Source organism: Bufo bufo, chromosome 4 (assembly GCF_905171765.1).
Source record: "Bufo bufo chromosome 4, aBufBuf1.1, whole genome shotgun sequence".
Lineage (NCBI taxonomy): Eukaryota > Metazoa > Chordata > Amphibia > Anura > Bufonidae > Bufo > Bufo bufo.
Genome location: NC_053392.1, coordinates 478,614,815 through 478,642,507, shown reverse-complemented (window position 1 = coordinate 478,642,507; position 27,693 = coordinate 478,614,815). Strand labels below are relative to the sequence as shown.

General features: G+C 44.7%; 1 protein-coding gene across 2 annotated transcripts in view; it reads right to left on the bottom strand.

Annotated features, from left to right (window-relative positions):
• Window positions 1–27,693, bottom strand: part of STRN (striatin) — a 121,623-nt gene that overhangs the window by 81,221 nt on the left and 12,709 nt on the right. For both annotated transcript variants that reach the window (XM_040429512.1, XM_040429513.1), the window contains exons 2-5: window positions 6,787–6,890; window positions 3,139–3,212; window positions 1,908–1,989; window positions 1,428–1,595 (exon numbers count right to left, since the gene is read on the bottom strand). In XM_040429512.1, coding sequence (XP_040285446.1) covers window positions 1,428–1,595; window positions 1,908–1,989; window positions 3,139–3,212; window positions 6,787–6,890 — 428 coding nt within the window. The remainder of the gene's footprint in view (window positions 1–1,427; window positions 1,596–1,907; window positions 1,990–3,138; window positions 3,213–6,786; window positions 6,891–27,693) is intronic.

The following is a 27,693-nucleotide window of genomic DNA, read 5'->3' as shown; positions in this document are numbered from 1 at the left end:
TGGACTTTCTGGTTAAGGCAAGGTAGAAATCATAAATTTGACAATTTAATATAATCATTACTACAAAAAACCTACAACTTAAATTAAATTAGCTAATCCACTAATAAATACTATAATCTGCTGAGCCAAAGGCTGTTTTCAGCTTTCAGAGCAACTAGAGGAACATAAGCGGATAATCATGTGGACTGGCTTGTTTATCCAAGAAGCCATGTGTAATCATCCTGCAGTTTACAGGTACAATACAACGCTATAAAGGCCAGGGGACCCCAACCTTTTCTTCAGGCTGGCGGCTGATTAGCACATGGGAGTGTTACAGGTATAGTTAAAGGGGATTTTCAGGATTTAAAATCTGTAACCTATCCAGGGCAGGCCATCAGTGGGTGATCTTTATGGTCACACCTCTGGAATGGAATCTAAACCTCTTGTACATACATTACCTAAACGCAGGGTCAGAAAGCAATACAGGTGAATCTACAACTGGCGTTTGTGTGGTCTCCTGATGCCTGTGGCGTTTGTGTGGTCTCCTGATGCCTGTGGCGTTTGTGTGGTCTCCTGATGCCTGTGGCGTTTGTGTGGTCTCCTGATGCCTGTGGCGTTTGTGTGGTCTCCTGATGCCTGTGGCGTTTGTGTGGTCTCCTGATGCCTGTGGCGTTTGTGTGGTCTCCTGATGCCTGTGGCGTTTGTGTGGTCTCCTGATGCCTGTGGCGTTTGTGTGGTCTCCTGAGGCCTGTGGCGTTTGTGTGGTCTCCTGAGGCCTGTGGCGTTTGTGTGGTCTCCTGAGGCCTGCGGCGTTTGTGTGGTCTCCTGAGGCCTGCGGCGTTTGTGTGGTCTCCTGATGCCTGTGGCGTTTGTGTGGTCTCCTGATGCCTGTGGAGTTGTTAAGCTGTGCCTTTCTTGTGAAACGATTCACAAAAATGAATGAAAAACTAGTTTAAAGTGTTTATCCCATAAGTAGTACTTATTGTTAGGTGCTAGATGTCATAACACTGTGGGGGTCTGACTGGTGAGACCCTTAGCGATCCAGAGAACAGAGGACCCCAAATCTCTTCTCTGAATGAAGTGGTAGTGCTCTTCTCCATTCATTTCAATGAGACTGCTGGAGCGCCGTCTACTAGCGGTCAGACCCCCCCCAGATGTGACATTCATCACCTGAGAGGTAATGAGCACTTTTTGTGGGATAACCCCCTTTACCAAACCCCTTTGTCTACATCTGCTCTACGTACTTGGGATACCCTAGTTTCCATTTTCCCTACAGTCACTATCAGTGCTACGGCTAGCTTTTCCCATAGGCATTTGGCAGAATAGCATTCAATGAGAAGCGTTGAAGACATACACATCGAACAATAATAAGTATTTTATAAAAACTGACTAAATCCGTACTTAAAGCAAATATTTAGAGCCATGAAAAAAGGCAAAATGAAACCTACCCGATGACCAGTGGGTTGGGAAGTTCAGTCTCTGTGCCATTTACCATGGAGTCCTGATTTGTGTCCGTGATTCGATCTGAAGAATCAGCAGAAATCCCTAACAACGCACGCACCCGTTTTGACTTCACTTCTAATATGGTGTCTGTATAGCCGACCTCTTGCAGATACCTAGAGTAGAAGTGACAGCATTGGCAAGAACATCAGTAGAAGCCGCATTTGTCAGACAAATAGCAGATATCCCCTCGGACAGCACTGGAGCCTTTATACAATGGCACTGGGCACTCCCATCATCTGGTACCAGCCGCAAGGGTCATCTCCACCAGCCTCTCCAGTCACTGAGAAACCGAAAGATGACGCTGGTACAATGCTCCATTCATTCCAAAGGTACAGAAATACAGTACGAGGAAAAGCCCCATTTTTGACAAGTGTAATTAACCCTTACTTGTTGCTTATGATGTGCACCAATGATGATTCACTTACTGTCTTAGTAACTGTCGGCTCTGTTTCCATATAAACTGGCTGTTTTGTGGTTGTGGCTGGACATCCGCCTCATTTGTTTCGTCTAAGGGGAAAAGAACAATTTATGTATATGTTGTTCATAATTCATGTTCTTCTGAGTATTTTAATATATAGTTTCATTATTCAATAACGCACTCATCACTTTTTTGAGTGTTCATTTGACACAGCAGCAGGGAAAAGTTACTGACATACTTTGGACGGAAAGAATTGACATATCCCAACTGCACAAGTATACAGTGGGATACATGGTCTATAAAGCCCTCATTAAAATGTAAAAAAAATAAAATAAAAAAGGAAAATGGCTGGCTTTACAAGAACTATGGGGCTCATTTACTAAGCTGATATACGCCTATATTAGGCCTATTTCATGCACAGATTGCGGTGCAACGGTTAGCTGCACCGCAATCTTCAACTTTTCCCCGCTCACGCCAGGTCTAAAATTGTGGGTGTTCCATGGGCGGGGAAGAGGAAGGGCAAGCGGGCCGGTCTCATTTACCATTTTTTACGCCCGTTTCACGTGCAGAAAAAGGTCTAAATGTATGACAGCAAGGAAGTGGTCTTACACTTGAACTGGCGGAGGATCTGCCGAAGTTATGAAAAGGCTGGCGCCTTTTTATAACCTCAGCGGAACCACTGCCAACTTAGGGGTTTATTAAGACCAGCGCAGTCTTAATAAATGTGCCCCTATATTTATATGCTATACTGTACGGCCCGCAGTCAATGAGAATAATATTAGTCATGAGTATTATAATACAAACAGACTGAAAAGTGGAGACTATGAATGGGCTGTCGCATCGTAGACATTGGTGGCGCTTCTTTCACCATTTCGAGTCTGACTGATACTACCCTCCAACATCTGTTTCAATAAGAAGGTCTGTAGCATCCAAGTTGTTTTGCAGCAGTTGGGGCACAGAACTGTATAGGGCACAATGCTGCTGCAGAAGAAACTTCCTGGAAAAGCAATCTCACTGATCTCAGCCCGCCTCTGCAGGAAGAGATAAGTAGTGCTGATAATCTGCATGATCATCGGGTTCTGCCATCAGAATGTGAGGTTTACACCATCATTTCCACTGTAACATACACATTTTTTTATTTCTATTTTTTTCAATGAACACGTTGAGAATTATGGATGGAAGAAAAGGAGTCTGCACAACGCAAAGAAATGCTGCATGCTGGCGGGCAGGCGTCTTACCAGAGTCATAATTCGGTGGCTTCACATCTCCCTGATTTAACTCTGTGCCGTACTTCAGCTTGTGGTATTTGGCTCTAGTGGTAGAGAAGAGAAGAATATGAGATATTTTTGGCGCACGCAGGCGCATCCTGATATTTCCGTCATTATTAGAGAGAAGTCAGGAAAGGACTCCATTGTCCCCGCTGGCACATTACTGCTCTGCTGCTAACAATCGCCATTGTCAGCTCAGTCCTCTTATCTCCGCATACAGCCAGCCTTCCTGAAGCACATCATCCCCACATGGGAATACGTCAAGTGTTTTTTCATTATTTACCCCGTCTATCTGAAAAGGAAGAGATCATCATCTCGCAATTGAGACGCTAAGGGAAGAGCAGAAGCACTGCAGTGCATACGAGTTCATAACCATCCGTAGCTCAGTATAGTGGGGGTAGGTACCAATAAATCCTTCTGAATGTCAGGGGGTGGTTATAAAAGTAAAGAGGAGCATTTAAAACACAGCGCGGTTGGCTCACCTGACGGGTCTGTTTTGGTAAATACTGGCAATTCACAGTTTCACATTTCTTTTTACATTTCTTTTGTGTCACTTCTGTTATTCCTCGTAGAAATTTATGAATAAATTGACAACAGGTTGTTACTGTCAATGCAGTGTGTGTGTCCCAACGCAGTTTAGTACCGGCAGCACTGATTGGATGGCGTCAGACTGTGTAGGGACACAGCCCCAGACGGTAACAACCAGTTTTCAATTGATTCACTAAGGAAGTCATTTACTATCAGACACACGCCAGTTTTCTGGGGTTTATCTGTCACAGATTGCGGCGTAAGGGTTATTTGCGCCGCAATCTGCGAATTTTCCCCGCTCACGTCGGGTCTAAAAAAGGCGGGCATAGCGTGGGCAGGGAAGGGGATGGGACGGCAGGCCCCTCTCATTCATTATTTTCAATGCCCGTTTTAGGATATGCCGAAGTTAATATACAGGCCGAAGCCTCTACATAACTTTGGTGGATCCACCGCCAACTAAAGGAGCTATTAAGACTGGTGTCTAACACGCCAGTCTTAATAAATGACCCCCTAAATGTCTAGGAGGAATAACACAGGAATGGCACAGTGCAGAGTTCTATGATAAGTTATCCCGGCATTGGTATTTTATGAAGAAAATATTTAGTAAGACAGACCTGTCAGGATAGGTGACTGATCCTCTTTTAAAGGGTTCAGTTGTATTAAAGGGGTTTTCCAACCTTCACTATACTGACTGGCGCACCCCTACTGATCAGCTGTTTAGGTGTAGCTCAGTTACACGTCCGTGGAACACGGACCGTGAGATACCGGACTGGCATCCTGCTGAGTGCAGGAGCGCACGGCGTCATTGGTTGCTATGACGCCGTGCGCTTCGTGCCACCGCTGCTGTACAGTAACACTCATATAGATAATACGAGTATTACTGTACAGCAGCGGGCGCACGGCGTCATAGCAACCAATGAGGCCGTTCGCTCCTGCACTCAGCAGGATGCCAGTCCGGTATCTCACGGTCCGTGTTCCACGGACGTGTGCATGAGGCTTAAGTCTGCACAGGAACTACACAGCGTCATTAACCGTGCAGTGGAGGAAGCTCGTTTCTATAGCACTGCTCCCATTGAAGTCAATGGGGACAGCGCTGCAGAGACCAGCTCCGTTTGTTACAGTTTATGGAGCCGTGTAGTTCTGGCGCTGACTTCCGACAACATCGCTACACCTGAACAGCAGGAGTGCGGTATGTCAGAGCCCCAATGATGGCCTATTCTGTGGATACGCCATCACTTAGTAAAGGTTAGGCAACCCCTTTAATGGGATTTCCTGGATTTCTATTACATCTAAAACTAGAAAACAAGCTGCAAAGCACTGAGCCGAACATGTAAGTGTATGGAGAAGTCGGGTAGAGATAGCTGCTGCCCGAATAATCGCTAGGTCAGCAGCTATTGAACGTGTATGGGCAGCTTTATGTTCTTTAGTGTACCAGAGCTGTGATCTCAAATACATGAACTCTATGGACGCCATGAGGTTTGTTATATGCACATACAGATTCCTCTGTGGATAAGACACAAGGCATGAACATGGACAGCCTGGGTAACGCAAAATATACACCTTCCATAAATGGTTGTTGCCACCTCTGCAAAATCTGTGGCCAGTATAAAAACTACACAATTTTAGATAATTATTTTTTTTTTAAATATACATAGTGACAAGATAAATAAATAAATAAAAAAATCACCAAAAATTAGGTGAAAAAAATATAAAAATATCAGTTTAACACAAAAACATCATTGTCTGATGACACCGTCCCGATAATTTGGGCAGATGCATTGTTTATTCTTTTATTGCATCACCCCCTGTCTGTCATAAGAAGAAATCTGTCAGTCACAAGCAGGTGGTGGTATAAAGGCGGGTTTGGACACTGCAATGTACAGCGGATTGTCAGGAAGGAAGCGTTCCTTCCCGACAGTCGGCTGCTTGTTCAGTGATCTCCTTCACAGCATGAGGAATCACTACAGCCATCCCTCGTCCCCATACACAATGATTGTTTCTGGGCGGCAGACCACTGCCGAGAAACGATGCTGCCCAGAAACGATGAGTGATGTGCCCGCACGAACGACAATATCAATAGATGAATGAGCGTTTTGCTCGTTCATCGGCAGCATATTTAGATGGCCAGATTGTCGAGAACGAGCGTTTGCAGGAACTATCACCCCCGATAATCTCCCAGAATATAAGGCTGTGTAAATCCACCTTAACAAAGGAGTAACCAATGCGAGACCTCCCAAGTGTCCCTCTGTGCTCCATAAATGTCCCTCTTTTTGATCTGAAGTAAAGATTTGCATTGTTACATTTACAATATTGATCCAGAAAGTATTTATCTGCTTCGTATCCATATATTAGCGCCCACCTTGTATATTATTTCATTATTTAATTCGATTTTCAGAAATTTCTATATTCAGATCATTTTTGCGCCATTTCGTAAGAGAAAACCATTGAAGTGTATAAATTCACAAGAAAGATTGATTTTTCACGCAATGAACCATAACTGTCCCTCTTCGAACACCTAAAAAGTTAGGAGGTATGCAATGCATCTCATGAACACATCAGTGCGGTCCTGCAAGCTAATGACACAACATTTGGCACAGGAAAAACCAACACCATAAACCACTTCCATACCTACAACCAGCACCCAACTATTAAATGGCGTTCTGACATAGCAGGAAAATGGTGCACCTACAGGTCACTTTAAATACTACATCTTGTCCTATAATCCCATTAGCGTATGGGCAAACACTGAAGGGTCAATGTGCGGCCAAACAAGTGGTGGCCAACTGCCATACGATTTTGCAAGTAAAATTGAGGGATGATCTTTAAGATGGTCATGGATGAACAATGGCCACACAGTCTGTCCATACCCTTACAATTTGATATATTATTCAGATTAAAGGGCCATTACACAAGAGTGTGACTCTAAAGCTCCACCTTCTCCCCGTATCATGGGTGAAGGAAGGAGCACATTATTGTCTACAATAAACCAGTTGTTCAAGACCAGGACAAGTTTGACAACCACTGGCAGAATCCTCATTGTTCACCACCGGTGTCATGTATTCTGGAGTTACACCCAGAGACGGTACATACCTTTCTTGCTTTAATGCATATTCCAACATCTTTATTCTTCTGACTAGATCTTTCTTTAAATTCTCTTGTCCCTTCCTTTCACCTTGGAGAAAAGCTATCTGAGCCTGGAAGACACAAAGAGCAGAGAAGTTAGGAATGTACAAAGCATGCTGGTGAAATAAACATCACACCTTTTATACTTCATTCCAACCTAAAACCAACCAGCAACATTTCCTATGCAGTGATTATTAAAGACTATGGAAATCTTTAGGAGCAATTTTTATCATTACAGTTAACTCTTAAGCTGAATATATATATTTTTTTCCCCAATTTGTCTTTACTAAAAGTTTTCGACAGTTTTTCCTCTATCTTTTAGTGTACCTGCAGAATGTTGCTTTCTGCTTCACAGCGAACCCGTCAAAGAGCCGCTCTGATGGCTCCATTTGTGGTCCTTATCTGTACTTTCCTAAAGGCCCCTTTACATGGGTGGACACAGAATGCAATGGGAATGAACCATTTGTTAATGACAACTGCCTGCTCCTCAGAGGAGGCGAGAGCTGCATTTAACGTGCAGCGATCGCCTCCGCTGTATGGCGACGAGAGAACACTATAGCAATTGATCGTTCCCCATAGACATTCATTTTTGGGGGGCAGCAGAGGACACGGCAGTTGCAAAGAGAGCAGAGTATCTAGGAGTAATGGCGACGCCCCCATTGCTCCTAGAGGCTCATTTGCATACATTTCTCAGCAATGCAGGGACATAGGATCATGTGTGCATTACAGATGCCTTCAGCTGCTAAGTGCAACAGGTCATCCAGTTTCATAGGAAATCTGCTGACCGATGAAGATAGTTTGAAGATAAGAGGTACACAGCGAGCTATCAGATTTGCTCTGACAGATTCACTGACAAGTGGGAGGCAATAGTCTGCACACACACAAAGTGAAAGCCGTAACGTAAAAACGTAACATTTTTTTATAACGGCCACTTGAAATAATGACTTTCAGCCTAAAATGAGTAGACTGCAATAAGAAAAAGCCCCAAAGCTTACCAAGCACAGTGCCGTACATTATATAGTGGCCAATGCCTGGTAGTGCAGCACAGTCCTATTGACTTGAATGGGACTTAAAGTGGTTGTCTCATCTCAGACAATGGGATCATATCGCTAGGATATGCCCCCCATTGTCTGATAGGTGCGGGTCCCACACCTGCACCTATATCGAGAACGGAGCCCTGAAAGTGGTAGAGAACGCACTGCGAATGCGCAGCCAACCTACATTCATTTCTATGGGGCTGCTGAAAATAGCCGAGCCATTTCCGTTAGGCCCATAGAAGTGAATAGGAACGGTGGTCGGTCATTCCTGGTGCCTTCCCATTCACTTCTAGGTGGAGAGCACTTGGTGATGGCCAGACCGGAGTCCTCCAGCCACCATTTTGTGGGGCTCCATTCTCGATATAGGTGTGGGTCCCAGAGATGGGACCCACACCTATAAGACCACAGGGACATATCCTTGTGATATGCCCCCATTGTCTGAGAGGAGACAACCACTTTAACTGCAACTAGGCCACGTGAATGATGATCCTGACGTCACTAACCTAGTTAGAGGCCACAGAAGCTCATTGGCGCTCCATGGCCTCCACAAACAGCTGATTGGCAGGAGTCCTGACAGTGTGACGCCACTCATCAGATACTGATGACCTATCCTGAGAATAGGTCATCAATATATGAATTCTGGAGATCTCCTTTAAGTACCCAGAGTAGCCAAGCAATGGGATGCCAATCACTTAGAGGTAGTGGGTACATATGCTCAGCAGTTATGCTACGCACACTAGTCCCTCGCATACTGACACACAAAGGCCAAACTAAGCAGGCACCAGCCTATAATACGTCCACAAGCCCTAATAAACCACCTCTTAAAATCCCAGGACACCACGCTGAGCACAAATTAAGGTCTTCCCTCACTTATTTTACAAAAGTGGGTCTCCGGACTAGCACCCAGGGAGCCCATTTTTTAATGTCAGCTCTACTGGGCCGTATTTTATCTTCTAAACTGCATCACAAACATGGCCGATCGCCTAAATGTATATGAACGGCAACACTCAAAGGACATCAGCGTAATCCGATTCACACCTAAGAAGGGCACACTGCCAGTAAAACAATATGGCATTTAATATTTATGCCACGATCTAGGCAAGATAATTACAGACTAGATAGATGACAAAGCTCAAAAACAAGTCCCCTAGTAAAGCTGTAACAGATCCCCAAGTAAAGGTCCTTTTACACTTCTAATAACTACTTGCATTTCCCATGTGATAATTCTGGAGTACTTTGTCATAAAACCATGTCATGCCATTCCTCTATTATTCCTACTTGAGGTTTACGAATAAGCCAGAAGCTGCAGTAACGGAGGGTTACCAGCTGGAGGTGTCCTTGAATATTCTCACACTATCCAACGAGCGCTGCCAGTAGGGCTGAAACGATTAGGCCAGGGCTCGACAAATCCCGGGCGCCAGGTCGCCATGGCGACCAGGAATTTGGTCTTGGCGCTTGGGTATTTGCCAGCCCGTTTTAAAAGGTGCCCGGGCGACGGGTGCAGAGCTCCAGAGGGGGGCCGTTCTGTCCAGAGGCAGCAGGAGTGGAGATGAGCGGAGAGCTGTGCGACGGTGCCTTAGGTTCCATATACGCAGCTGCTCTTTGGACACGCTCCCGGCCCATGGCTGAGCGTACGCCGCAGAAGTCCACTATGACAGATGTGGTGTGATGAGGAGAAGCTCCGTCCTGCCCCCAGCGAGCTCGGGCCGCCCATCTGCTCTATAAGCGGCAGCATGTTACGCGGCTGCTGTGTCTGATGGGCTGGAGGCCTGACCTGCTGTGCGGGGCCATAGTGCTGACCTGCGCCCTCCTCGTGGCTCTCAGGTTCACCTGCAGGTAACTACCCGCCCCCAGTGCAAATTACTACTACTCTCATCCAAGTGAGGAAGGAGCCTGAGGTGTCAGCACATGTACACTGTATGTCATAGTCCTATATACTGTACATATATCATGGTCCTGTATACTGCATATACCATACTATACAGCTCATGTACACTGCATATGTAACATGGTATACAGCATTATTGGGGGGGGGGGGGAGCACTATGGGGGCATCTACTGGGGACTTTATGACGCAGCTCCGCCTGGCTCCTAACTTTTTTAGCTGGCTCCTAGAAGGAAACTTGTCAAGCCCTGGATGAGGCTACTTTTACACTCGCATTTGTTGCGGATCCGTCATAGATCTGCAAAAACTCTTCCTTTACAATAATACAAGCGCATGCATCTGTCATGAACGGATCCGGTTGTATTATGTCTTCTATAGCCATGACGGATCAGTCATGGACTCGATTGAAAGTCAAATGAGGGACGGATCCGTTTTCTATTGTGTCAGAAAACAGATCCGTCCCCATTGACTTACATTGTGTGCCAGGACGGATCAGTTTGGCTCCGCTTCGTCAGGCGGACAGCAAAACGCTGCAAGCAGCGTTTCGGTGTCCGCCTCCAGAGCAGAATGGTGAAGGAACGGAGGCAAACTGATGCATTCTGAGCGGATCCTTTTCCCCTCAGAATGCATTAGGGCAAAACTGACCCGTTTTGGACCGCTTGTGAGAGCCCTGAGCGGATCTCATATACGGAAAGCCAAAACGCCAGTGTGAAAGTAGCCTTACTCAATGGAATCGAGTAATTAGACACCAAAAAATCCTCGTTGCGTTTGTGTCATGTGATCACAGAGCGGGAGTGAAGTGCTTGCTATTACTCACCGCTCAGTGGTCACCCGCCGGCCCCCACCGCACTGTCCTCTTGACACATCAGGACATAGTGCACGTAAGCGGCCACTATGACCCGACGCTGTGTGACGTCAGGACAACAGTGCAGCGCATGGAGGAGCTGTGGACCGGCGATGGCACGGTGGGGTGGGGGCAGATGAGTTTATATAAGGAAAAACGTTCTTTTAATTCGTTTTTATATTAGAGTACTCGATTAATCGTTGGATTAATTGATAAAATACTCAATTACAAAAATAGTCGATAGCTACAGCCCTAGCTGCCAGTGTCAGACTGGACGGGTACACGCCCACCGACTGGTAACACCTAGCTGGACCTTTATTGCAGACAGCTGGCAGTTCATTCATAGACTTCTAGATGGAATAATAAAGGAATAGCACATCTTATAAAAAAAAAAAAAAATAGGTTTCAGTATTGCTATCATAAGTAGTCACAAAAACAGATGACAATAAGGGTCCATCCATATGGCCGTATTTTCCAGCCGTAACCGATCCATATTTTTGCAGATCAAATGGGGACCCATTCATATCAATGGGGCCCGCAGAGGTGGGCGGCACACCGTGTGTGGTCCGCATCCGTATGTCTATTCTGCGGCCCCGCAATATAAAAAAAATAAACAATGTCCTATTCTAGTCCGTTTTGACAAAAATAGGCATTTCTAACAAAGGGCGCAATGTGCGTACACCTCCAGAATCTGCAACATGCAGACCATAAAATGATTATGGTCATATGAACGGACCCGGAGATTGATCGAACCAAGCTTATGCTAACACTTATGACCCCCAAAAATTGTATTTTTTTCTGTAGGTTTTAAGATATTGCACAAAGAAAATAATTTATTTTATTGCAGCAGTAACAAGTTGATTTTAGTGGGATTGGCCCAAGAACTGGGGGTCTCTTACTATCAGCGCTACGCCAGTTTTTGGTGTAAAAAAAAGAAAAAATGTTGTTTTTTTTTAAATTGCTAAATATTGTTGTATGGTCGTGTTTACTCCATGCTTACCACTGGAGTGTGGCGAGGGAGCTTCATGGGCAAACAAATTTGCATGGAAGCCGGAATAAACGTTGACAAAAAAAAATTAAATCTACTAAGGGGCTGGAGTCGTTTTTAATCCTGGCGCCAGACTGCCGGTGGTGCGCCTAATTTATGACGAAGGCCAGGCCAGTGTAAAAAAGCCGGTCTTTTATAAATTACCCCCGTAGTGTTTTAGGGAACAGCTCAACAGCCCCCGAAAGTTAGTCTTTAAAAGAAAAGAAGGATTGGGCATCTCTTCTGCCTCTAAGCCCCCATATACTTTACCACGCATGACCACGCTGTGTTACTCTTGTGTATGGGGGAGCGGAGAAGAATGACAGCTGAAGGAGCATGTGTATAGGTGCCGCTAGTTTATAGTAAAAGGGGCTTATTACAGAAAAACCCCAAGTTATATATTAAGAAGCACTTTGGGAGTAAACAGCCCTTCCATGGCCGCTCCCTACATGCCAAGCATAGCTTTACCTCTAATGGCTTATTACATATTATTGCTTCCTGGGCTATAGAAAACCCTGAACTGCTGATGACAGACAATTCCACTCAAGTCTCACACAGACTTCCCCAAAGACGTGCCAGCAGGCAGTGAATGGCCGTCAAATGTGTGAACTTGATTTCAGAGCAACTATCTGGGGAGAATGGGAAGCGTGATCTAATTGGATTTGGATGCAAGAGGCTTTGTGTGTTTACACAGGCCCCATTCAGGCGGCATTCCTTAAATGCTTTGCCAATGCAGTAGATAACTAATGAGATAGTTCCTTTGATTTGTGCAAAGTTCCAGTATTCCTTAAAGGGATACTACCAGCAAAAAAAAAAATTAAATGTTGGTAACCTGCAATCCCAGATATAAAGTATAAAAAAATGTTACCATAAGTGGTTTAAGTACATGTTTCCACCACCACATGTGGCAGATTTTGCTGCAGAAAGTTCTGCAGTTGAAAATTAGATCCATTCATCTGAATGGAAGTGATTTTAGGTTGCAGAAATCTCTGCACCAAAATCAGCCACCTGTGAAGGCAGCCTTAAAAGGGAACCCGTCACCGGGAAATGATGTATAGAGCTGAGGACATGGGTTGCTAGATGGCCGCTAGCACATCCGCAATACCCAGTCCCCATAGCTCTGTGTGCTCAGGGAAGGAACTGCGCATGCGCTAGCTCGCGCAGCGCGAGATTACGGCGCTCTGGCTTTCTGACGTCAGGGAGCAAGGAGGCAATTCTGGGGAAGCAGGACACATCTCAGGTTAATTTGCATATGTATCAAATAGTTGTTTTATTTTACACAATAAAAACACACAGAGCTATGGGGCTTTTGCACACGACCGTATGTATTTTGTGGTCTGCAAAACACAGATCCGCAAAAAATACGGATGAAGTCTGTTTGCATTCCGTATTTTGCGGAACGGAACAGCTGGCGCTTAATAGAATAGTCCTATCCTTGTCCGTAATGTGGACAAAAATTGGACATGTTTATTTTTTTGGTGGAACAGACATACAGATATGGAATGCTCACAGAGTAACTTCTGTTTTTTTTTCGGACCCATACTTTTGCGTGCATGAGGCCCAAGTGTGATTTTCCCCTCCTTATCAGCTTTTAGCTCCCTGAAACAAACATCCGGAAGTAAGGTCACTGTATACAGTGCTGACAGAAGGGAGACACTGACTACTTGTGAGAGAAATGCATCTAGCCGCGTAGCTGAAACAGGAAATTATATGGCTGAAAGACTTTAGAGAAACCCAAACAAAACGGTTTCTTCATAGTTATGGTTGTAAAAAGAAGCACAGCCATTGTGAAAACTTTTTGAAAACTCAAGTACACTTTAAATGAATGGTCACCCTCTAACTTACTTAAGTAGCAAGTACTATGATACTCTCACTCACTCCAAAGGGACGTCATTATGGAGGGTGCTGAAGAGACTGCTCTTTATGAGAGATTAAAACATTTACAAGAAAACAGAAGTCAAAAGTGTAGTCTAAAAAGGGACAGTTTTCAGAACCAGCAGACAAGATTTAAATTACTGGATATAGGGAGCAGGATGCAGGCTATGCCCACTGATTTTTTTTGCGTGAAAATCGCAGCATGTTCTATATTCTGCGTTTTTCACACAGCCCTGGCCCCATAGAAGTGAATGGGGCTTCAGTGAAAAATGCATTGCATCCGCAAGCAAGTGCGGGTGCAATGCGTTTTTCACTGATGGTTGCTAAGAGATGATGTTTGTAAACCTTCAGTTTATCACGCACGTGAAAAACGCATTAAAACACATTGCATCCACGCGTGAAAAAATAAAAAAAATGAACTGAACGCAATCGCAGACAAAACTGACTGAACTTGTCTGAAAAATGGTGCGAGTTTCCCTGAACGCATCCGAAGCTAATCTGTCACGCTCATGTGAAAGAGGCCTTAGGGTACGGCTACACTGGTCACGTGACATCCCAGCCAGGGTTACCGAGAAGAGGTGATCCCACAGAAATGAATGGGAGTGCTGCACCTGTTGCAAGAAATCCAGTAGTGTTGGGTTCTTGCACCAGTTTCGGCAATCCTATTTATTTCTATGGGATGCCCGCTAAACAGCGAACTTGCCCGCGGTCGGTGTTGCCGTGTAGCCATACCCTTAGTCAGTGGCCGTCAAGTCCTTCGGAAAAGGAGATAAAGCCTGCATAAAATTGCACAGGATGGACCTTGGTTAACACACGTGGGAACATCTAGTGAAATAATTAGAATTCATTGTATGACAAGGTTAATAAAGCAATGATCTACAACTCCACAAATGTCTGCACATGTCTCAACACATCAAATATTTGCAAAACGTGATAGCATGAACAGTAATAGATTTCTAAAGTGCTTACGAGCAGAAAATGGTGGAAAGAAGAAAACGACAAGCCTGTGCACATGTAACGCATGACCAGATCCCATTCATACCACTGCTTTTTATTCAATAAATGCCTCAACTCAATTTCAGGTTCCAATCTACCAGCAGGACGCCAAGTATTCCTATGGCTTACACAGATTACAAAATGATCCAAATATGGCTCAGTACAGACGGCAATTGTGCCTCCTGCTGGGGTATATGTCGGGGGAACTTCTTTAACTACAGTGGCGTACATCAGGGACTTTTCCCAAGATCCTCAGTATCTGATCGGTGGGGTCCGACACCAGCGATCAGCTGTTTGAGAAGGCACCAGCACTCCTGTGAGCACCGCAGCCTTCTCCGTGCTTACCAAGCACAGCGCCGTACACTGTATGGAGGTCGTGCTTGGTATCTCGGTCCCATTCACTTCAATGGGGCCGAGCGAGATACCAAGCACAGCCGCTATACAATGTACTGTGCAGTGCTTAGAAGGCTGCAGCAGTTACAGGGGTGCTGGTGCCTTCTCAAACAGCTGATAGGTGGGGGACCCTGGTGCCGGACCCCCACCGATCAAATACTGATGATCTATCCCGAGCTATGTCCAACAGTCCCACAACGGTAAATGGAGAGGCGGCTGGGCAGGTGTGATGCACTTTCCATTGACTTCTATGGGACTTCTGAAAATAGCCGAATACACTCAGTTATTTTCAAAACTCCCATAGAAGTGAACAGATCTGCACATGCCCCGAGTGCTCTCCTTCATTTTGGTGGCCCCGTTCTGGAGACAATAATGGGCCCTAGAGGTGGGACCCGCACCTATTTGACATTGGTCACAAATCCTGGCAATACGCCACCAGTGTCTGAGATGTCACAACCCCTTTAACCCATGTGCAAATGATAAGTTACCTGCATCGAGGGTAGGCCTCCTGCTTCCTATGCCAGCCCCTCCCTCTCCTTGACTGACAGGGGCAAGCAAGATGCATATGCAGGAACCTGGACCCATTAATTTTGGAAATAGCACCTCCTGCAAATTAATGGGTCCAGGTTCCCGCGTAAGCATCTTGCTTGCCCCTGTCAGTCCTCGGTGCTCTTAATTGCTCATTTGCATATGGATTAAAAAGTACTTTTTTTTTCCAGAATGAAGCAACGGTTCCTTACATTCTGCTGGCATTGTGCCTGGTCTTTCCGTGAATTTCCTGGTGACAGACTCCACGCCGCTGAGTCATCTGGTGGTATTTTTTTCTCAGAGACTCTGTACATACAGCATTACATGGAGGCAGTATGGGTCCGCACAAGGGATCCATAAGGGTCCATGCATGAGTCCAGTGTACTAGTCGAGCTATCAGAGCAGGACACAATGTTTGGCAGGGTCTTTTAGACCCCTCAAACAGCTAGCACAAATGATGCAATGCTAATGACTAGATAACAACTAACCTTTGGCTCATCCATAAGTCTTGAGTAAACTCTGCGGGGCAGACGAGCACAAACCTGTGGCCTTATTAATACCTTATCATGAGAAACCTTCCACAACGAGTGACAAACCTTCAGATCATCCATTTGCAATAATGAATGTTACGCAACAGACTCCCGTCCCTCTGACTCCTAACTTAATCTGATAGACTATTGTAGTATCCAAAAATATAGGTTATAATCGTTGTGTTAAATCAACCCTCCAGTCCAACCCTAAAACGCGACAATACATTTGCTCGTTCATAGGGTAACTGGCGCCAGTATTAGGCTACTTTCACACTAGCGTTCGGAGCGGATCCGTCTGATGTTTTATCAGACGGATCCGCTCCTATAATGCAGACGTTTGCATCCGTTCAGAACGGATCCGTCTGCATTATAACTTAGAAAAATTTCTAAGTCAGAAAGTAGCCTGAGCGGATCCGTTCAGACTTTACATTGAAAGTCAATGGGGAACGGATCCGCTTGAAGATTGAGCCATATGGTGTCATCTTCAAGCGGATCCGTCCCCATTGACTTCCATTATAAGTCTGGACGGATCCGCTCGCCTCCGCACGGCCAGGCGGACACCCGAACGCTGCAAGCAGCGTTCAGGTGTCCGCTCACTGAGCGGAGCGGAGGCTGAACGCTGGCAGGCGGATGCATTCTCAGCGGATCCGCCTCCACTGAGAATGCATTAGGGCCAGATGGATGCGTTCGGGGCCGCTCGTGAGCCCCTTCAAACGGAGCGCACGAGCGGACACCTGAACGCTAGTGTGAAAGTAGCCTTACACTGCCAGATGATCGCTAACGAGTGTTACTATGAATGTTCGTTAGCAATCATCTGGCAGAAAATCTGCCAGTGTAATACAGGCTCAAGACTTCCTTACAATACTCTGTATAGGGAATATAAAGGATGGTGGTCATCTTGAAGGTGGAGACAAAACAGAGGAATGGAGGCAGCATGGAAGAAGACACTAGGTACGCAGACTATGCCTATGTCCTCCATAGTTAAACTTTAATCTTGGACAGGAGGGCCACTTTACATCTACTTTCCATGTGCTAGAGCTACAAATATCACTAAACATTCAGTTTGATGAGTTATGATTCTCCTCTCCCCCCCCATTATTGTGGTAATCTGTAGGTTTCCCCTTCTCCATTAGGCGTCATTCACAAAACCATACGTATTTTGGAATAGAAGTGCCTATTCTTGTCCGCAAAAGGTATATATAATTATATATAATTTGTGTGCGATCTGCAAAAAAAAAAAAAGGAAAACCAGAAACCTCAGTTGGAAAACAATTTGTCCAGAATGCCAGAGTAATTAGTAGACAAGAAGGAACATGGGGGAGGAGGGAGATACAGCTGCAATTTCTAAGCCAATGCTTTAGGACCAGAGCATGAGGTGTAGAGTAGGTGTGACATAAAATTGGCTCGTCCATGAGATCAGCAAAAGTCGGAGGTAGGGAGAAAATTAACATTTACAGAAACCAGCAGAAGAGAGACGTGAAACATGTCTCCTAGGCACAATTCTGGCTGCACTTCGTCTAAGAAAACTCTATAGAATTATTGTGATTTTTATGTATAGTTATGCCTTAAACGGAACCAAGAATAACATTTAAGTAAGCTATCACGCACACGACCATGTCCGTTTTACAGTCCGCAAATTGCGGATCTGCAAGACACAGATACCGGCCATGTGCTTTCTGTATATATGGAATGTCTGGCCCTAAATAGGGGAGTCCTATCTATCCTTGTCCGAGATATAGACGAGAATAGGACATGGTAAAAAAAAAAAAAATTGTGAGGCCACGGAATGGACGAGCGGATGTGGACAGCACACGGCCCCATTAAGGTGAACGGGTTCGCATCAAACCTGCAAAAAATGTGACTCTGATGCGGACCCAAACCGCAGTCATGTGCATGAGGCTGTATAAGGTACATAAAATTTTTAGCAAGGCTGTCCAGTCGATATCAATTTACAAAAGCCTCAAACATTAAAATCACCTCACCAATCCCCCCCGATGATTCCCACTTCCTGGTACCTTTTGCTGGTTTGATTACGATCAGCGACAAGTGCATTGTGGGAGCAGAAATAACAGTTAGGGTCCATTCACACGTCCGTAAGCGTTTTGCAGATCCGCAAAACACGGACACCGGCAATGTGCGTTCCGCATTTTGCGGACCGCACATCGCCGGCGCTTAATAGAAAATGCCTATTCTTGTCCGCAATTGCAGACAAGAATAGAACATGCTCAATTTTTTTCGGGGACGGAATTGCAGAACCCGGAAGTGCGGATCCGCAATTCCGGATCCGGGCAGCACATTGTGCGGCACCATAGAAATGAATAGGTCCACAATTGCGGACGTGTGAATGGACCCTTACCCAAGAGCCCTTAGGTCACATGACTGACAAAGAGAAAAAGCGCTATCCGTTTCCAAGTGCAGACCCCCAGCACCTGCATTACAAAAAGTGGAAAATCCTGAAAAAAGTCTCGCATAACATTGTTCATTACTACAGATAACCCCCTACGTTTCAAAAAGCAGAAGGTCATGCCTTCATACAGGTCATGGAACTCCAGGGAGACCTGAAAGTGTCACCTACCATCACCACGAGCACTGTAAATGTACACAAAAAAAACAGCATCTTTATTTCTTCAATAATTAAATTTCAAAACAATTTACCATCAGGTTGTATATTAAAAATGTAATTAAAAGTGGAATGAAAACTGGTTTATAATTAGGGACAAGCGAATTTAAGGTTATGAAATTCATTTGCGCTTCCTTGAGTGGTAAAAGCAGAATTGTGTCATGGATTCCGTTACCACGGATCATAATGCAATGCCTTTAGAGGCATCCCGTTATTCATTCCGTCATAATAGAAGTCTATGGCCTGCATAACGGATCCGGCCCGTTTCCGTTATGCAGGCCAAAGACTTCTATTATGACGGAATGAACGGAATGCCTCTAAATGCATTCCGTTATGGTCCGTGGTAACGGAATCCATGACACAATTCTGCTTTTACCACCAAACGAATTTCAAATTATGAAATTCGCTCATCTCTATTTATAATGTGAAGATAATTTATATCCAGACACCCTGAGCCTGAAGGATGGCACGAGTCGCCTTACTTATCACACGCACAATAGTTTACGGCTAATTAGTAATTCTGTCAAAAACATACAAAATCCATACAAATGAAAATGAAATTACAGCATTGATCATTAGTCACTCTTTCTGAAATCCTAAAGGCAGAAAAGCTCTGAAAAGAACCAAATTAACCTTTCAGCTCAAAGCTCCTCCAGCACTCTTCACAGACGTACTCTACACACAGGGTCACCGGCACAAGGATGTAGTATCACACACACCGCCATTCAAATTAAAAGCCGTCCTTGTATCAGAAATCAGCGGCTTCCCACACTGGCTAAAAGGTATGTGGATGTTTTCTCTATACGGTATCCATATGTCTTTACCCCTTCCTGACTGCGCCATGTAAATATAGGTCCGCGGTGTGGGAGAAGTGTATGAAGCAGACCCAAAATCAGACAGCTCCATGCAATACAGCCGACACCCTCCCACTACTGATCAGCACTACCACTGCAAAATGGTTGGTATGGCGGCATAGGGCTATAATAACTGTATAAAAATAAATAAAGCAAAAAAAATAAAAAAAAATAATTGTTATAGCCACATCCATGCACTGCACCCAGTAATGGAAACAAAACCTTAATCAGTCCAAAGCAGTACTCGACAGCAGCATCTTGATGGTTAGACAGAGGGAGGAAGCTTCCATCCGTTCCCAGCTGATCCTTCCCATAGACTTTTATGGGTTGCAGCTGTAACCTGATCTCTCATTGAACCGCTAACCAATGTCTTCATTGAAGACAAATTTTAGCAGTGAATTTAGAATAAATAATAAGTGCAAAAGGCTGTGGGTAGGGGAAGTAGAAAAGGAGTATGATAATTGAAAATAAAGGCATTTTTCTGTAATATAATATATCACAAAGTTTCTTATAATCGGCTTGTACTATGTTCACACGCAGCGTGTCAGTTTATGCTGCAGATGTTCGATGCAGAGGGTAAAATCTGTGGCAAACCCACAGTATTTAAAACAAGTTCGGCAACAAAATTTTAATACATTTTTTTTCACTCACTTACAGTTGCAAGAAAAAGTATGTGAACCCTTTGGAATGATATGGATTTCTGCACAAACTGGTCATAAAATGTGATCTGATCTTCATCTAAGTCACAACAATAGACAATCACAGTCTGCTTAAACTAATAACACACAAAGAATTAAATGTTACCATGTTTTTATTGAACACACCATGTAAACATTCACAGTGCAGGTGGAAAAAGTATGTGAACCCCTAGACTAATGACATGTCCAAGAGCTAATTGGAGTGAGGTGTCAGCCAACTGGAATCCAATCAATGAGATGAGATTGGAGGTGTTGGTTACAGCTGCTCTGCCCTATAAAAAACACACACCAGTTCTGGGTTTGCTTTTCACAAGAAGCATGGCCTGATGTGAATGATGCCTCGCACAAAAGAGCTCTCAGAAGACCTACGATTAAGAATTGTTGACTTGCATAAAGCTGGAAAGGGTTATAAAAGTATCTCCAAAAGCCTTGCTGTTCATCAGTCCACGGTAAGACAAATTGTCTATAAATGGAGAAAGTTCAGCACTGCTGCTACTCTCCCTAGGAGTGGCCGTCCTGTAAAGATGACTGCAAGAGCACAGCGCAGACTGCTCAATGAGGTGAAGAAGAATCCTAGAGTGTCAGCTAAAGACTTACAAAAGTCTCTGGCATATGCTAACATCCCTGTTAGCGAATCTACAATACGTAAAACACTAAACAAGAATGGATTTCATGGGAGGATACCACAGAGGAAGCCACTGCTGTCCAAAAAAAAAACATTTCAGCACGTTTACAGTTTGCACAAGAGCACCTGGATGTTCCACAGCAGTACTGGCAAAATATTCTCTGGACAGATGAAACCAAAGTTGAGTTGTTTAGAAGAAACACACAACACTATGTGTGGAGAAAAAGAGGCACAGCACACCAACATCAAAACCTCATCCAAACTGTGAAGTATGGTGGTGGGGGAATCATGGTTTGGGGCTGCTTTGCTGCATCAGGGCCTGGACGGATTGCCATCGAAGGAAAAATGAATTCCCAAGTTTATCATGACATTTTGCAGGAGAACTTAAGGCCATCTGTCCACCAGCTGAAGCTCAACAGAAGATGGGTGTTGCAACAGGACAACGACCCAAAGCATAGAAGTAAATCAACAACAGAATGGCTTAAACAGAAGAAAATACACCTTCTGGAGTGGCCAGGTCAGAGTCCTGACCTCAACCCGATTGAGATGCTGTGGCATGACCTCAAGAAAGCGATTCACACCAGACATTCCAAGAATATTGCTGAACTGAAACAGTTCTGTAAAGAGGAATGGTCAAGAATTACTCCTGACCGTTGTGCACGTCTGATCTGCAACTACAGGAATGAAGTTATTGCTGCCAAAGGAGGTTCAACCAGTTATTAAATCCAAGGGTTCACATACTTTCTTCACCTGCACTGTGAATGTTTACATGGTGTGTTCAATAAAAACATGGTAACATTTAATTCTTTGTGTGTTATTAGTTTAAGCAGACTGTGATTGTCTATTCGTGTGACTTAGATGAAGAGCAGATCACATTTTATGACCAATTTGTGCAGAAATCCATATCATTCCAAAGGGTTCACATACTTTTTCTTGCAACTGTATATAGCGCTGACATATTCCACAACACTTTACAGACATTATTGCTTGCCGTCCCCCGTGGAGCTAACCATCTAAATTCCCTATCTGTATGTCTTTGGAACCTCCATGCTGGCAGTAATTTTGCTGCTGCGAAATTCCAGCAGATTTCCCACTGTCGGCATAGCCTTACTCTATAATATTAGGGAAATTAATCGAAATCCTAATTCAAAAGCATCAATTCTGGGGACAAATCTACTCAACTGGCTAAGGATAGGGCTACTGCTACAACACTGCTGGGGGTTTTTAGTGACTCACGCAGCGATCCCAATTATTTCTATAGGTTCACTGCTACTCTGCTATCCTGGCAGAGACATGTCATGCGACCAGTGTCCCCGTGTAGACGTACCCTTACTTTCTATGAGAAAAACAAACAACTCCTAATATCAAATAGGTGCTATAAAAATGCTTTCCCCTCTCCAGGTCATACACACAAATATGTGCCAGCTGTTCCGTGCATTGGGGACCGCACGGGCATAGTCCGTGTGGCTGGTGCAGACAAATGCAGACCCAATCAACTTGAATGGGTCAGTGACATGTCTGCACCACAAAAAACTAGAAAAGGGTTTATTTTTTTGCAATGCAGAGGCACGGAGATAAACCCCACGGAAGCACTTCGTTGTGCTTCCGTACCACACCTTCCGGATTACGAAGCTATTCAAGTGAATGGGTCCGCATCAGTGATGCGGTGCACAAACGGCCAGTGCCCATATATTGCGCTGTTTGCGGGCCGCAATACTGGCCAACAACAGTCATGTGAATGAGCCCTTAAGGTGAGCATTCAGCCCCCACACCAACGCCACAGCCTCAAACCGCTGATGGGTGGGGGTGACCCCAGTCAGACTAATGACCTATCCTGAGGGTAGCTCAATTTCATCTTCGACCAACACTCCAATCTAACAGGGAACACAGGAACCCTGATTTTATTTTTTTGTTGTGATCAGTGGGAGTCAGCGGTTGGACAACGGAAGCAAAATCACAAAAGTGGTTTCTGATGCTGAATTACATTAAGGTAACATTGAATGTTGGCACAAGCCCTTTGGTTTTAGACTTTCTTCTCAAATGTTCTCTGTCCCAGTGTGAGGGCAAGCCTTAACTACTTTACCAATGAACGTTCGAGGACATGTTATGTCGGTGGGCGGATATTACGGTACAGTAGTGCCATCACCCGCATGGTCTTCAAAACGAGCTGGATTGGCATACTGAGAGGCAAGACATTTTCATGTATTTATTGGGTTTCTATGGTAACAGCATTTACAGCTTAGCTATTCTTAGTTTATAAGACATTTTCACTAATTCCAATAACATATGGTCACAACGGTAGCCAACCAGCACTAATGAAAGGGCAAGATTTAAGATGAGCAGGGTTCCTAGACCAAAGACAAATCGTAAAAACAGAGCTAAACGAGTCCTCTCCCAGAAGATTATTATGTTCCCATCAATGAATCAATCAGGGCTTGTTCTTTTTTGCAGTAAGACCATTTTGGGGGTACATAGGACTTTTTGATCATTTTAGATTCCTGTTTATGGGTAATTTTTTTTGGCAAATGAATTCAATGTCTGGTAAAGCTACTTTTACATCTGCAGCATTGCAAGCCGGCCGCAATGCCGGGTATCAGCCGGACACAAACTGCGGCGGTTTCTGTCTGGCCAATTTTCTGCATTTTTGCCAGATCTCATCCGGCAGTGCTGGATCGGGAGAATTCCAGCAGGCTGTTCTCTGCCGGAGCAGCTGCCACTGATGCGAGACTAGCCCAGGGATCAGCAACCGTCGGCACTCTGGCTGTTCTGAAACTACAATTCCTACAAGGCTTCATTTACTTTGAGAGCTGACCGAGAGTGCATGCTGGGAGTTGTAGTTTCACAGCAGCTGGAGTGCCAGAGGTTGGACTAGACTAAGCGATAAAGTCCATTACCAAGGTCTTTACTACTGAAAGTCTCCAGACACTGACTACTAAGAGTGGCTAAAATGAGGAACAAAACCAAAGCCACAATCTTGTCACAAAAAGAAGACACTGCTCCAATCCCCTTACGTAACAGCAAAGCATGGGAGAAATGAAAATGAACTACCGCAAAGAGAGACTTGAAAATAAACTACTACGCGTCTCGCAGACTACACTTTTCAATATGGTGAAGCGCCAAAAAGATGTACACCAGGCGGTAGTTTTTTTTTTTCTTTAAACAATGGGACACTAGGGGTTACATATACCACAACATGCCAATACTTCAGGAAATCCTCCCCACGCACATGTGCACTAAGTCCAACAGCGGTTTTAAAAGTGTGATGTTCCATTCTGGCAAATTATTCACTAGCTTATACAAATAGCAAGTCTTGCCGTATCTGTACAAGTGTCATAAAAAGACTAAACCATATAAAATGACACAGAAAACCAAGAACTGTGTCCAAAAGGTCTTCAACAAGACTAGAAATTCCAGGAGCAGAGTAAGGCGACTTTCACACTCGTGTTTGGTGTGGATCTGTCTGGTATCTGCACAGACGGATCCGCTAATAACGGATCAGTTTGCATTATTCATAAAAAATAAAAAGGTATAAGTCAAAATGGATCCGTCCTGACTTACATTGAAAGTCAATAGGGGACGGACCCGTTTTCAATAGCACCACATTGTGTCAGTGAAAAACGGATCTGTCCTCATTGACTTACATTGTAAGTCTAGACGGATCTGTTAGGCCCCTTTCACACGGGCGAGTTTTCGGCGCGGGTGCAAGGAGTGAGTTGAACGCATTGCACCCGCACTGAATACGGACCCATTAATTTCTATGGGGCTGTGCACATGAGCGGTGATTTTCACGCATTACTTGTGCGTTGTGTGAAAATCGCAGCATGCTCTATTTTGTGCGTTTTTCACGCAATGCAGGGAGGAGGGGGGGGGGTCACTAAGTGAAGGCTATCATTACATTCGGCCCTGCTAGCCCTACAACGCATTGTGCCTGGTTTAACGGAGACTCCTTTCAATTTCCAGACAAAACCTTTAATAAGCATTCATCAGTAACCTGTATATCTTGGGGGACTTTCACAATAGCGGCAGGGGACTCCAGCAGGTGAACAGGCTGTCGGATCCGTCCTGCCGGTCCGTCCCCATTGACTATAAAGGGGGCGGGGGCGGAGTTCCGGCGGCGAGAGGCAGCCGGAACTCCGCCCCCTTTATAGTCAAAGGGGACGGAGCGGCAGTCCAGGGGCACACGTCAACTAGTGGCAGGACGGACCCACCGGAACAGCCTGTCTGAGTCCCCTGCCGCTCGTGTGAAACTAGCCTTAGTGGACGTGAGCATGCCAAAAATATTTAGGCAAAAGGAACTGGCTGAAATTTTACACAAACGGAATTGTGTAAAAGCTAATTAGCAATTTTCAAAGAGAAATATCATCTCGCCAATATCATTTCGCTCATTGATCGGGGGCACACTTAGATGGGCAGGTAATCTGGCCGATTACTGGTACGTGTAAATCCACCTTAACAGGCTGCATGCTTTTCGCTTTAGTGATGTGATATCTTAGAAGGGAAATATTGACCCAGTGATCACTTAACACTTTTGATAGGTTGGCTTTGTGGTGTAGTGTCAGATTACAACAGCCAGCCATATCTAACATATGCAAATAACAGATCGTAGGGGGGCAGACACTAGAATTAGTGGCCAGGCAGACGTCTCTGGGGTCCCATCTGACTGTTTAGTAGCAAAAAATCTAATAGAAGAAACAAATTGCTAATTTCTTGGGAAATTTCCTACCTGGGATTCGGCATTTTGAAAAGGACCCCTAACCTCTCCCGACATGTCCGTTTCAATAATTACTTGCAGTCACCGTGTCATAATTCTGAAGGATCTATTCTTATGAATCCATGTGGTGCAATGCCTTTATTATTCCTGCTAGAAGCTATGAAAGAGTTGCTAACAATTTGCAGTGAAGGTCCATTAGGGTGTTACCAGTTGGGCGTGTGTCCCTGCACAGTCTGACACTGGCTTCACTGACGATTGTGTCAGACTGTGCAGGTTCAACTGGTAACACCCATCTGGACCTTGACTGCAGACTGCTAGCAATTCATAACTTCTAGTAGGAACAATAAATTAAAGGCGCACCACAGAGTCATAAGAATAGATTCTCTAGGACTACAGGATGCAAGTAGTTGCTAAAAAGACATGTCGGGAGAGGTTATGGAAGGTTCACACCTCCACTTAACTGATCCGGCAGGTGATATGACTCTTGGAAAGCAGCCAGATCCCCACTGGATCTCATTATAGTCAATGGGGTCCGGCGATGAATGGCAATATCCGGATCCAGATCAGGTGTGAACCTACCCTTACATGTCTTCTTTCTAAAGTGATATTCCAGATAGGGATAAATATGAGATCAGTGGGGGTCCTACTACTGGGACACCCACCGATCATGAGAACAGGGGCCCATACCCCCTGCAGCCCCCTGAAAATAATGGAGTGGTCAGTCGCATATGTGCGCAGCCGCTCCATTATTTTTTTGGGAGTTCCAGAAATGGCATGGTACACTGCTTAGCTATCTCTGGAACGCAAATAGAAATTAATGGAGCGGTTGTGTGCATGTGCGACCGACCACTCCATTATTTTCTGGGGGGCTGCAGGGGGTATGGGTCCCCTGTTCTCGTGATTGGTGGGGGTCCCAGTGGTAGGACCTCCACCAATCTAATAGTTATCTTTTATCCTATGGATAGGGGATAACTTGTAAAAAACGGAATACCCCTTTAAGTAAGGATGGCCTAGACTAGAGTATGTGACAGATGATTCCAATATACAGTTGCAAGAAAAAGTATGTGAACCCTTTGGAATTATATGGATTTCTGCACAAATTGGTCATAAAATGAGATCTGATCTTCATCTAAGTCACACGAATAGACAATCACAGTCTGCATAAACTAATAACACACAAAGAATTAAATGTTACCATGTTTTTATTGAACACACCGTGTAAACATTCACAGTGCAGGTGGAAAAAGTATGTGAACCCCTAGACTAATGACATCTCCAAGAGCTAATTGGAGTGAGGTGTCAGCCAACTGGAGTCCAGTCAATGAGATGAGATTGGAGGTGTTGGTTACAGCTGCCCTGCCCTATAAAAAAAACACCCCCCAGTTCTGGGTTTGCTTTTCACAAGAAGCATGGCCTGATGTGAATGATGCCTCGCACAAAAGAGCTCTCAGAAGACCTACGATTAAGAATTGTTGACTTGCATGAAGACGGAAAGGGTTATAAAAGTATCTCCAAAAGCCTTGCTGTTCATCAGTCCACGGTAAGACAAAATTGTCTATAAATGGAGAAACTTCAGCACTGCTGCTACTCTCCCTAGGAGTGGCCGTCCTGTAAAGATGACTGCAAGACCACAGCGCAGACTGCTCAATGAGGTGAAGAAGAATCCTAGAGTGTCAGCTAAAGACTTACAAAAGTCTCTGGCATATGCTAACATCCCTGTTAGCGAATCTACGATACGTAAAACACTAAACAAGAATGGATTTCATGGGAGGATACCACAGAGTAAGCCACTGCTGTCCAAAAAAACCATTGCTGCACGTTTACAGTTTTCACAACAGCACCTGGATGTTCCACAGCAGTACTGGCAAAATATTCTGTGGACAGATGAAACCAAAGTTGAGTTGTAATTGTGGAGAAAAAGAGGCACAGCACACCAACATCAAAACCTCATCCCAACTGTGAAGTATGGTGGTGGGGGCATCATGGTTTGGGGCTGCTTTGCTGCGTCAGGGCCTGGACGGATTGCTATCATCGAAGGAAAAATGAATTCCCAAGTTTATCAAGACATTTTGCAGCAGAACTTAAGGCCATCTGTCCATCAGCTGAAGCTCAACAGAAGATGGGTGTTGCAACAGGACAACGACCCAAAGCATAGAAGTAAATCAACAACAGAATGGCTTAAACAGAAGAAAATACACCTTCTGGAGTGGCCCGGTCAGAGTCCTGACCTCAACCTGATTGAGATGCTGTG